The sequence below is a fragment of the Nilaparvata lugens genome, chromosome X (genome assembly GCF_014356525.2).
Source record: "Nilaparvata lugens isolate BPH chromosome X, ASM1435652v1, whole genome shotgun sequence".
In the NCBI taxonomy this organism is placed as follows: domain Eukaryota; kingdom Metazoa; phylum Arthropoda; class Insecta; order Hemiptera; family Delphacidae; genus Nilaparvata; species Nilaparvata lugens.
The window spans coordinates 11,503,938-11,517,085 of NC_052518.1; the positions used below are offsets into that span (position 1 = coordinate 11,503,938).

A 13,148-nucleotide genomic window follows, 5' to 3' on the forward strand; every position below is an offset into this window, starting at 1 on the left:
AACGAAGAATATAATGATTTTCCTTTGATCGTATTGAACAAATGTTGCGCTAGTGTAATTTTGGGACACGATTTTCTAAAGAACTTTTCATCCATCACTTTTGATTTCGGTGGATCTAAAGCAGCACTACAACTGAATGAAGACAATGACGCAAGAAGGCCTACTTATGAAATTAAAAAGTGTGCTCTAGCCCAAGCTACAGTAGAACCTGTCTCATTGTTTCGTGATCTTCAACCGGACTGTCGGCCTATAATAACTAAATCGAGACGACATTCAGAAGAGGATTACTTGTTTATGATGAATGAAGTCAAATGGCTTAAAGATGTTGATATTATAGAAAATAGTCATTCTTCTTGGAGAGCTCAAGCATTTGTTACTTCAAGAGAGAACCAAAAGAAACGTATGGTGATTGACTATTCACAGACCATCAACAAATTCACGAATTTGGATGCCTATCCACTACCACTAATGGAAGAATTAGTCAATAAGGTAGCGCAATATAAAATATTCTCATCTATTGACCTGACATCTGCCTATCACCAGATACCAATCTTGCCTGAGGAAAGGCATTTCACCGCATTTGAAGTTGGACACAAACTGTATCAATTCAAAAGAATTCCGTTCGGAGTCACGAATGGAGTAGCTGCTTTCCAGAAAGTGATTGATCAAATCATAGAACAAGAAAATTTGACATCATGTTATGCCTATTTAGATGATATTATTGTATGCGGAAGGACCCAAGAAGAACATGATGAAAATTTAGAAAATTTCTGGAGAGCAACAGAAATATATGGCCTCACGATTAATGAAGAAAAGTGTAAAATATCTATGGAGAATTTAACCTTTCTGGGATTCGAAATTGGTCAGGGTATGATGAAGCCCGATCCAGATCGATTGAAACCACTCCTTGACTTACCAGCTCCAAAAAATCAGAAAGAATTGAAGCGTGTCCTTGGAATGCTTGCACACTACTCCAAATGGATAAAAGAATTTTCAAAAAAGATCCATCCACTTGTGCATAATACTCACTTCCCGTTGAATGAAGAATGCAGAAATATATTTGAATCATTAAAGAAAGAAATAGGATCTGCAGTTCTAGTGCACATTGATGAAAAAGTCCCGTTCACTTTGGAAACTGATGCCTCAGATTACGCTATTGGAGCAGTATTAACACAGAATGAGAGACCAGTGGCGTTTTTCTCAAGAACTCTTTCCACATCTGAAACTAGGCACTCTGCAGTGGAAAAAGAAGCTTATGCCATTGTGGAATCAATCAGGAAATGGCGACATTACTTACTTGGATGAGAATTTACACTTATCACAGACCAAAAATCAGTTTCATTCATGTTTAGTAATAAACAAACCAGCAAGATTAAGAATGACAAAATCCAACGATGGCGCCTTGAATTGTCAGAATATAAGTTCAATATAATTTATAAAGTTGGAAAAGAGAATATACCAGCAGATACACTATCAAGAGTCTGTGCCACTGTTGGATGCCATACAGATATAAAGAAACTGATAAAAATTCATGAGGACCTGTGTCATCCAGGAGTTACTCGACTCCATCATTGGACCAAAACAAAGAACTTACCATATTCAATAGATGATGTAAAAGAAGTATGTTCCAAATGTATTACATGTTCTGAAATGAAACCACGCTATGCCAAAGGAACTGGCCGCCTTATCAAAGCAACTCGACCATTTGAACGTCTTAATATGGATTTCAAAGGCCCACTACAATCAAGTTCAAGGAACAAGTATATTTTAGTTCTTATAGACGAATATTCCAGATTCCCATTTGCCTTCCCCTGTCCTGACATGACTACTAATACAGTAATAAAACACCTTACATCACTATTCTCTCTTTTTGGTGTACCGTCTTACATACATTCCGATAGAGGAACATCGTTTATGTCATCAGCTTTGAAAAATTTCCTACTATCAAAAGGAATTGCCAGCAGCAGAACATCGCCCTATAATCCAGCCGGTAATGGGCAAGTCGAACGGTACAATGGAGTTATATGGAAAAGTGTGATGCTAGCCCTAAAATCGAGAGGTTTGAACAACAGTCACTGGGAACAAGTTCTCCCCGATGCCCTTAACTCTATTCGTTCCCTATTATGCACAAGCACCAACTGCACACCACATGAGCGGATGTTTTTACATGCAAGAAACTCAAGTAATGGAAAACCATTACCAACCTGGCTATTGACACCTGGACCAGTATGGTTGAAGAAGATGACAAAAAACTCAAAACAAGAATCGCAAGTTGAAAAAGTTGAATTAATCGAGAGTAACCCTGAATATGCGTTTGTTCGCCACAATGACGGCAGAGAATCGACAGTCTCACTTCGCCAGCTCGCCCCATACCCCACGAGTGCCGATTGATATTAAGGGGGGAAGATTGTGATGATAAAACAGCTGTAATATTTATAATCTGTTATCTCTGTTACTAAGACACATATTTAATGTCGAATAAAGCTCGTGTTGAGTCCAATTCTATTACAGCCTCAATCGGCGGTAGTTGCTGTTCATCAAATTTGTCTGCATCTGTTATATATTCATAGGGGTAGACACCCTTGCATAATAACAATTGTTGTTGGTTTTTTTCGTTGAATATGCTACACATTACTTTGAAATTTGTTTCAATGTTTTCTATATCACTTGCAAGATTGGCAACAAGTGTCTGTAGACTTGAGCACAAAAATTGATAGCTATCAAGAAATCTTACCCGATCTACTGTAATTGTGAGGAATTTTTCTGATCAGTTTGCAATACAATGATTTTTTTCCTTTCGTCCTGCTAAAGCCTTTACAATGAAATGACTGTCATATCCGCGAAAATTATGAAATAAACAGTTTAAGAATGATGGTGCTTTTGCATTTAAATTACAAGACTTGTGCGTTGCACCGAGATACAAGCCAGTCGTATGCGAATGATGCCTGCATCGAATATCGTTGTCTTTAAATTCATCGTTGCACAGAAAACAGTTTCTACTATTGTTAAAATCTAATAATTGTTGTTCATTCAGTTCAATCATTGGCACTTCACGTTGCATATCAAAAGAACAGTTTCGACCTATGGCTATGATTTCATCTAGAAATTTTTCAACAATTTTCTCACCAACACTTGAAGCTCTATAGATGCGTGGACCGTAAAATATTTCACCTAATTCATCTAAAATAATAAATGAGTAACCGCAAGCAACGTGTTTTTGAGTTTTCCTTGTAAAGCTATTTCTTATATCAGTTCCAAGCAAATCATCATCATCATGCACATCATCCACATCATTATTTGTTGGTACAATAAAACTTTCAAAATCAGCAAATGCAATGTATTTATTTTTCAAAGTGTACGAATAATTGCTAAACTTCAAAATTTCACCCTGTTTAGGCAGTATTGTTTTTTGTATAGCAAATGTTGAGCACAAATCCATGTGCTTGTCTAAATTTGCTTTTCCGTCACAATTTGCTTGTCTATTAGTTGTGAATTTATGAAACAAAATGGGCAAATAAACACTTGTCCGTTATGTGATGACAAGTGGTGGCTCAGTAGTCGTGACAAACATTATACCCTTGACGTGTGTTTATCAGAACATAGTGCCATTTTTTCGGTGTTGTATCATTTGACAAGAGTAAAAGATTTATTTTGTGTTTGCGTTGTCTATAAATTGAACAATGGTACGGGAAAAACTTATTGTTACTTGAATCATAGGCAATCACTGTGATTGATATGTTCACATTTTGTAATTCAAATTTTTTAATGTCATGCACTGTGCTAGGAAACTTTATACCGGTCAAATTTAGTGTGTTTTCAAATTGTTTAAGATAATCAACAGTCATACTGCTACGTCTAAAATGAAAATAGCTAAGTACGCTCCATAGAAAACATTTGCTATCGTTTCTGTTCTGTACATTTATAATGGCTTTTTTTGCTTTTATAAAAGCAGGTGTTTCAATATATGTGCTATTTCCGGCAGTTAAAGGATTATAACGAATAATATTTAAATCAAGGGAAATAATTCTAACAACATTCCATCCACTATCGTATCTTATAAATTTGTCAAGTGTCGATTCTATTTTATCTACACCTCTAATGAACTGATCTTGCAACTCATCTAATTGTTCAACAACATTTACTAACACAGACGTAAAGCTATAGAATGATGCATTTGTTGTAGTTTCAATAACTTCCTGTTGATCAACATTTACTTTTTTCAATAAAACAGTTGTTACAAAATACCATTTAATATTTCCATCAAAATGTTCACTTCCTTCAACAATTAGTTCAATTAGTTTAGGTTTCAAAATTTGCAGTAATGTTTGAACAACATCAATAAATATTTTTCTAAATAAAAGACAATATCGTATTGCACTTGAATTTATGCTGGTTATTCTTTCAATTGTATAATCCATATTAATTACTTGAAATAGCAGTAGTAGTAGTAGTAATAAATTCCTCACCACTTGAAAGTTGTTGATTGTGGATCGGTGTTTTCTTTATCACTGCTTTCGTTGGCTTCGACCTTTGCTGCCGAACACGTGTTGTTGCACAAAATTGCAGGTGCATCCACTCCCTGCTGCTCACTAGACCAACTACTGGTCAATGGTTTCTGCAACTGCAGCCACTCCTCAGCTGCTGATGTGAAGATTCGTCGTCCTCTTCCGACACCGTGATTTTGATACCAAGGCCTCTGGTCTAATCGTATCGGTTTTGGTGTTGGGCAAAAAAGTTTTGATGGCGGTGAAGTGCAGTCATCCGTCTCGTCGCCTTCATAATCCATTATCTCCTCTGCCACCACCTCCTCCTCCCGTCTGGAAACAACAAACAAATAGAATGAAATGTGTGTGTATGTGTGTGTGTGTGTGTGTGTGTGTGTGTGGTGTGTGTGTGTGTGTGTGTGTTGTGTGTGTGTGTTGTGTGTGTGTGTGTGTGTGTGTGTGTGTGTGTGTGTGTGTGTGTGTGTGTGTGTGTGTGTGTGTGTGTGTGTGTGTGTGTGTGTGTGTGTGTGTGTGTGTGTGTGTGTGTGTGTGTGTGTGTGTGTGTGTGTGTGTGTGTGTGTGTGTGTGTGTGTGTAAATGTATACATTTGCAATTATTGTACTGAATGAACAGATAAAATTTACTTGTACAAATATTTACAGTTTAGAGCAAGACAATCTTCACAATAGAACTTTAAGCATGTCAATGTAATTGCTTTATCACCAAGTTTGTTAAAACAATCAATAATTAGATAAAATATTTTTTACTTACGTGAAGGTTGCTGCAGCAGCTGCTGTTTCTGATGATTGCAGTGAATCCATTAGCACACACACACACACACACACACAATGATTTTTGCAACAAACTTAATCGAGACACAACAAACGAATGCAAGCAAAACGCATGGAAGACAACGCTTTTATATTGCCACTACTCACACACAACATATTGATTGCAATTATAATATGCACAATAACTTTCTCACAGCTGTTACTTTGACAGATGTTGATTCTGTTACAGTTCTTTGCAACGAATTTGCAAGGTGCAAACAACTTAGCCGTTTTTTCCTCAAGCTGATAAAGCATCTGTACTAAAATTTTGCATACAAACTAATCTCTACTGTTTAAACACTGCTGTTAACATTCTTCTTCTTCTTCTTCTTCTTCTTCTTCTTCTTCTTCTTCTTCTTCTTCTTCTTTACTCATTGTTCTTTTTTTTACAAATTCACAATTTGGCGATGATTGTATATGTAGATCAAACAATTGGTATTGATTGATCGATATGTCTGCCCACATACGACATGCACTGCAAATAAGACCAAATCCATTCGAATTTGAAAAATCAATTCCATAGTAAAAACCGTCAGTTGCAAGCTGTTTGAAATTTTTTGGCAAACAGTCTATTTTCATAAATGAATTTTCACGTTCGTATTGCACATCATAATCTGGTTTTTTCTGGAAAGTTGTTGTTCTAATATTGCCGACAAGAAAATTATTTATGAAACCGCATTTGGGTGACCATTTCTTGTGCTCAGAAATAGCATAATCAGTGACTTCCCAATTTTCCAAAACTACATTGCAAAAAACACATTTTGTTCTATCGTGCACTTTTAAAAAATAGAAACCTGCTTCTGCTAGATGATTGGGTTTAGGATACTGGTGTGGCCAAATCGTTTTATTACCATCAAAAAATGAGTCAAGCCTATCTATTCTTTAAAGTAATTTACCGCTTTTTTCTCAACTGTATCATCATCATCCATACAATGAATACAACGCTTTCTTGCTTGCGGCAACATTTGTGTTAGTCAGCAACTGAAAAAGAAAAATAATATTATTATGTGGTTGCACTGAGGATGGCGGAGTTGCACTCAATTACTTTGCCTGTAGTTAAATTGTTACAGCTGTAACAATTTAACTACATTTTAAAATATTTTAAAATTTTTAAAAATTTTGTAAATTTTGTATATATATATATATATGTTGTTGTTATCTTACCTTGTGTGCGTGTCTGCCAACTTTGTGTGCGTAACAAACAACAACTGATGTGCAATCATTGTTGTACTTGTCTATTTATAGTCAAAGTCACGCTCAGTGAATACACGCAAACTTAGTTTGTCAGTAGCAGTTGCAGCAGCAGCAGCAGCAATGAAGAAAGGTTATGAATTAATTATTGTTATAATATACACAATTAGTATGATATTACTTTTTACACTGTGTATTATTAGTAGTAGTAGTAACCAAACAGTAAAAGACAGCAGCAGTGCTGTCAATTTAACCGCTTATAGAGCACATATATTATCTTATATAAGACTATGTGTTCAATCAAAAATGAATTATAAAACAACGAAATTATTTGATGATGGACTAGACAAGTGGTATGCTTATATGAATGATCAACGAAAGGTAATATGTGATTTTTTCAACAATTATACATCATTGAACAGTTGTATTAACATAAACCCAGCGTCAGGTGATAGTATATCAAATTTTCTGCTAATAACAACATTTCAACTTTGTAATATATTTGAGGTGGGTGACGGTTAACTGAATTTTCTATTTAGTATTAATTCAACATTGCTATTGAAAGGATGGTAGCAAGAAAATCAATGCATCGTCGAGCACGTGGCGCTGGTATTTTATCAAAACTTAGTGGATTCGCCTCAACCGCCCTTAATAAAATTGTCGACAACTTACCAATTGAATTGCATATTCCACCAAACTATCGCTTTTGTGGCCCGGGGCACAAAGTTGGATAAAAGATTAAAGAGGGGGGATAAAGGAATCAATTCATTAGATGAAGCATGTAAAGTGCATGATATAGCGTACGCACAGCATAGTGATAACAAGACACGAGCAGTGGCCGATCGTCATTTGGCTGACACTGCATGGGCTGTTTTCAAAAATCCAAACACTGGTTTATCTGAAAAGGCAGCTGTATATCTAGTTACAAATTTAATTAAAGCAAAAGCTGCATTTGGTGGTGGCGGCTGCGGCCGCAAAGGGAAAACGGAAAACATTAGGTTGGAAAAATAATTTATCAGAGCAAAGAAGTGCACGACAAAAAGCAATCAAACAATTAAGTAAACACATAGCTGGTCAAGGTTTTTATTTAAGACCATATACACCACTTTTGAGTGGTGGTGGTGGTAGAATCATCCCAAGTCCAAGCAGACAAAAGATTGAGAGGAGGAGGAGAAAAACTGCAACAAAGAAGAAAACATGAAGATAAAAGGACCGCTGTCAAATTATGATCTACAAGAGTGGGCTGATATTTTAGATATCAAATTACGTGGAATTTATATGATTGATACACTGCCAAAAAGAATTAATTTCAGTGAAAAAGCAATTATAAACTTGGACTCGATTATGAAGTGGAACACATTGGGTGGCTTATAAAAAACATGGACATAGAGTTTATTATTTTGATCCAATTGGTAATTTACAGCCACCTGTTCAATTAATAGACTATTTGAAACAACAGCCAAATGTGGAAATTTATTTCAATTATGATCAATTACAAAAACTGAATAGTAATGTATGCGGTCATTTTTGTCTTTTATTTCTTGCAGATGTGTTTAGTCAGTTGTAGAAGGTGGTAACACACACACACAATGGTTGTAATAACATTATCAAACAGTAGTAGCTGTTTAATAGAAGTACTACCCAATGTATTAGAGCTTGATACACACTATGAATATGAAATTGGTTTGATTAATTTATGGACATACAATAGTGTACCGAATATAATCAAAAATGTCAACTCATCTTTTAAGTATGGTGATGAATTGGTTGATTTGGATACAGGTTCCTATGAAATTGATCGTATAATAAGTGAAATAAAGAGAAAATTAAATGTTGATAGTACAAATCTCATTATACAGGGGAATAATATGACAATGCTATGTGAATTAAAAGCGGATAAAGATGTTGATTTAACAATGAGCACTTCACTAGCTGATATACTTGGTTTTGATAGAGAAATTCTAGTAGCAAATAAATGGCATTATTCTAAACGATTAGTGTGCATCACAAATAAAACATCGTTCCAGATTAGTTGTAATCTAGCATGTGGTAGTTATCGAAATGGAGAAGAGGTTCATACAATTTTTGAATTTCTTCCAAAGGTTGCACCTGGTTTTCTAATAAATGAATCACCAAATCCAATTATTTATTTTCCATTGAACACACATAGAATTCAATCTATTGTAATTCAGATAGTTGATCAGAATGGTAAACTAGTTGATTTCCGCGGCGATAGTATAACAATAAGAGTTCACATTAGACGGAAGGAGTGAGAGAGAGAGGAAAGATGAATGCAAGGTGTGTTAGAACAATGTGCATTAGTTGTGTGCGAACAACGCAAGCAAGAGAATGGGTTTCGTTATTTATAAACTAGCGCCAGGTGCAAGTAGGACTGCTAGTCGTCAGCCGGCGGCGCTTAGTACTTATCAGACTGTGAAACTGATAACACATAATCGAGCAAGGTTTTTAGAAAAGCTTGTTTTTAAGTAATTGGAAATATGTCATTAACACACGCAGCCGCAATTAGCGACATACTAAATGTTGAACAAGATATACACTATTATTCAGATATAACAAAATTTGATTATCACACACATGCTCCATATGCTAATTTGAAATTTCATAATAATGACAAAATTGGCATTTCAAAATCATCACACGATCTTATTTCTTTAGTTGCAAAATCTTTTCTTATTGTTGAAGGAAACATTACATGTAAAAAGCCGGCTAAAGAAAAAGAAGACCCGCCCGTTGATGCACAATATACGCTCAACTCAAATGCAGTAGCACATATGTTTGATGAGATACGATTTGAATTGGCAGGTACAGTTGTTGCAAAGAGTCGTCTAGTGGGTATTACTTCAACTATAAAAGCATATTTAGTGAAAAGACAAATCGATAAAAATACATATGAGCTAGCAGGATTCAAAAAGGAAGGATTAACACTTAGTAATAATAGCTTTGCATTTTGTGTGCCATTAAAATTACTTCTACCATTTTTTGAGGATTTTCAACACGTGATTTTGAATATGAGACAAGAGCTTGTACTATTGAGATCGGCAACAGATGTTAATTGTATTAAATCCTCTAATGCTACAACAATGTCATTGGAAATAACAAAACTGCTTTGGAAAGTACCTTATTTACATGTAGATGATCATTTAAGATTGAAATTTCTGAAAATTGTCGATCAGGATAGGCCGTTGAAAATTGCATTCAGAAAATGGGATATTCATGAATACCCGCAATTACCCAGTTCAACTTCAACTGTTTGGACGATAAAGATGGCATCAAAGGCTGACACACCACGATTTGTAATATTAGCATTTCAGACCAACAGGAAAAATGTAATGTCAAAGTCAATGTCCAATTTTGATTTGTGCAAATTGCATGATGTTAAACTTTTCTTAAATAGTGAATATTTACTGTATGATCGACTAAATGGAAACAAACAACTTCTATACAAAATGTTTTTGGATTTTGCACCCAGCTATTTTAATTTAGGAATTCATACCGAGCATGGTACAGATGTAGATTATAAAACTTTTACTGATAACTGTGCAATAGTTGTACTCGATTGTTCACATCAAGCTGATCATTTAACATCGTCAACAGACATTTGATTGGAAATGGAGTTTGCAGAAAATGTACCAAATTTAATGACTGCATATTGTATTTTAATAAGTGACACATTAGTGGAATATAAACCATTAAGCGCATTAGTTCGCGAAGTTCAGTAATTTGACGCAAGAGTGTGTTTTATGAACAGTGGAGGAGGAGGGGGGTATATATAAGTGCATGTTTGAACAGTAATTACATCAGTTGAGCAATGAGTAGCCAACCACAACCGCCATCACCATCATTATTGCCAAAAGCAGATGCATTTGTACAAAGAATGTGTGCTGGCGATGGGTGAGATTTTAAAGATTTTAAAGATTTTAAAGATCTGAGATATCTGAGATATCTGGTTGGCAAGCCTGCTGCTGCTGCTGCTGGCCCAAGCAGGTTGTGCTCAACAAAGAAGGGGGACAAAATGGTCGTCCTATTGGTGCACCTGTCTGCCTTCCTATTGGTGGGGCGTGTGCACCTGCTGGTCAACAAAGAAGGGGAACAAGCCTTCCTATTGGTGGGGCATGTGCACCTGCTCAACAAAGAAGGGGAACAAAATGGCCGTGTGTGCCTTCCTATTGGTGGGGCGTGTGCACCTACTGGTCAACAAAGAAGGGGAACAAGCCTTCCTATTGGTGGGGCATGTGCACCTGCTCAACTAAGAAGGGGAACAAAATGGCCGTGTGTGCCTTCCTATTGGTGGGGCGTGTGCACCTGCTGGTCAACAAAGAAGGGGAACAAGCCTTCCTATTGGTGGTGGGCATGTGCACCTGCTGGTCAACAAGGAAGGGGAACAAAATGGCCGTGTGTGTCTTCCTATTGGTGGGGCGTGTGCACCTGCTGGTCAACAAAGAAGGGGAACAGGTGGGGGTGCCTTCCTATTGGTGGGATGCCGCCATTTTGCAGATGGTGGGGGAAATCCGCCATTTTGGACACGCCTCCTCGCTTCCTATTGGTTGGGGGAGGGGCTTTGGTGGGGGACAAAATAGCCGACACTAGGGCTGGTGGGTGGAGGGGGGGAAATCCGCCATTTTGGACACGCCCCCTCGCTTCCTATTGGTTGGGGGCGTGGCCAAAATGGCCGACACTAGGAATGGGGGTGGAGGGGGGGGGGAAGGGGCGGGGTTTTAGGCCACGCCCCTCGTCTCCTATTGGTCTTGTGCAGAACTCTCAAATCTACACTACTCTTCACGTAACAAATGACAATAATAATAATAATAATAATAATAATAAAAATCTGGTGTGGTACACTCACACAACTTTCCTTGCTCATATTTGAAACTACGATCAGACTTCTGTATATGTGTCTATATATAATTGTTTTCAGAGTACTTTATCCTTTCTGTAAATTGTGAAATTCGATAATTTTTTTCAGTCGTCATTTTTTTATAGTCGTTGAAACAGCAGTTCTACAGAAAATGAAATATCTCGACTGTGTTATTTTTATGAACTGCGCTACCTACCTCATGCACAAGAAGGAGGTTACTAAGTCCTTTTCTCAAGGATGGGGTGGACCCCTCATTAGTTTCCCAGAAAGGAGACTCATGCCAGTTGATAGAGCTGATAAATAACTATACAGGGTATGAATTTGAAAAAAAATCGGTCAAGTTATTTTTGAGAAAATCGTGAAAAACAAGGGTTTTTAGTAATTATCCGCCATTTTTCTCAAGAATATTATATTACGGAGCTCCTGAAATTTTCCCAGAAATGAGACTCATGTCAGTTGTTAGAGCTTATAAATAGCTATCCATGGTATAAATTTGAAAAAAATTGTTAGAGCCGTTTTCGAGAAAACCGTGAATAACATGGTTTTTCAGTGATTATCCGCCATTTTTCTCAAGAATATTACGGAGCTCCTGAAATTTCCCAGAAATGAGACTCATGTCAGCTGATAGGGCTTATAAATAGCTATCAATGGTATAAATTTGAAGAAAATCGTTCAAGCCATTTTCGAGAAAACCGTGAAAAACATGGTTTTTTAGTATCATCCGCCATTTTTTCCGCCATTTTGAATTCATGTCTAAGGACCTTGAGTTTAAAATTTCAAGTCAATCGGTTGATTAGGAATGGAGTTATCGTGTTCACAGACATACACACATACACACACACACACACACACACACACACACACACACACACACACACACCACACACACACACACACACAAATCATGTTTTTGGACTCAGGGGACCTTTGATCGTATAGAAAACTTGAAATTAGGGTACCTTTATTTTTTGGAAAGCAATACTTACCTTACCTATGGTAATAGGGCAAGGAAAGTAAAAATCTGAGATACCTATCAGTTGTGATAATGACCATGATAATGTATTTTCATTGTGATTTTTATTGACATCACACTGAAGATCGGATACATCATATCTTTATGTCTCTGAACATAATCAACTGATGTTAAAACATGGTTAAAACTATGACATCATTGAAAAATCTGAGATATCATTTGTGATAATGACCGTTAGATTTTCTTTGTGATTTTCATTGTTGAATAACATGGAATGAGGACAGTGGATGTTGATGTTTGGGGTTTGACTTTCAGGATCCATCAGGGAGCAAATCAACTGTCAGAGGAGGGGGAAGAGATGCAGAGAAGCAAGGTGAGTCATCACTATTCAACTGATTTATTTCAATACTTTTCCCAACTTCTAACAGTTTTATTCCATAAAATTAACACTTTGCACAGAGATGTTGTGGAATTCCTCCATATTAAGGTGAAATGAAAAGATGTTGTCAATTCAACAAAATTTTTATTTGAGTCCTAACTAGTTTCGATGCACTTGGCATCATCATCAATGGTAGACTGAAGAAACTGGAAATTTTATAGGGGAAGGAAATTTTGGCTGGTCAGTTCAGGTGTGACAACACAAAATGTGATTCAAATATTAAAAACATAATAAATTAAAAGCTAAATAGGCTACTGTAGTACATGTTCTAACATAAATTATGGAATCAGATTTTAACATATGGAATATAGTTAATATTAAATACTAAAAACAAAAAACTAAACCTAGCTGATGA

The 13,148-nt window shown here is 36.3% G+C and overlaps 1 protein-coding gene across 1 annotated transcript in view; it reads left to right on the top strand.

Annotated features, from left to right (window-relative positions):
- LOC111044889 (cilia- and flagella-associated protein 251) overlaps positions 1-13,148 on the top strand; it is a 74,110-nt gene that overhangs the window by 21,299 nt on the left and 39,663 nt on the right. The window contains exon 6 of the mRNA XM_039441446.1: positions 12,670-12,727. Within this exon, the coding sequence (XP_039297380.1) occupies positions 12,670-12,727 (58 nt within the window). The remainder of the gene's footprint in view (positions 1-12,669; positions 12,728-13,148) is intronic.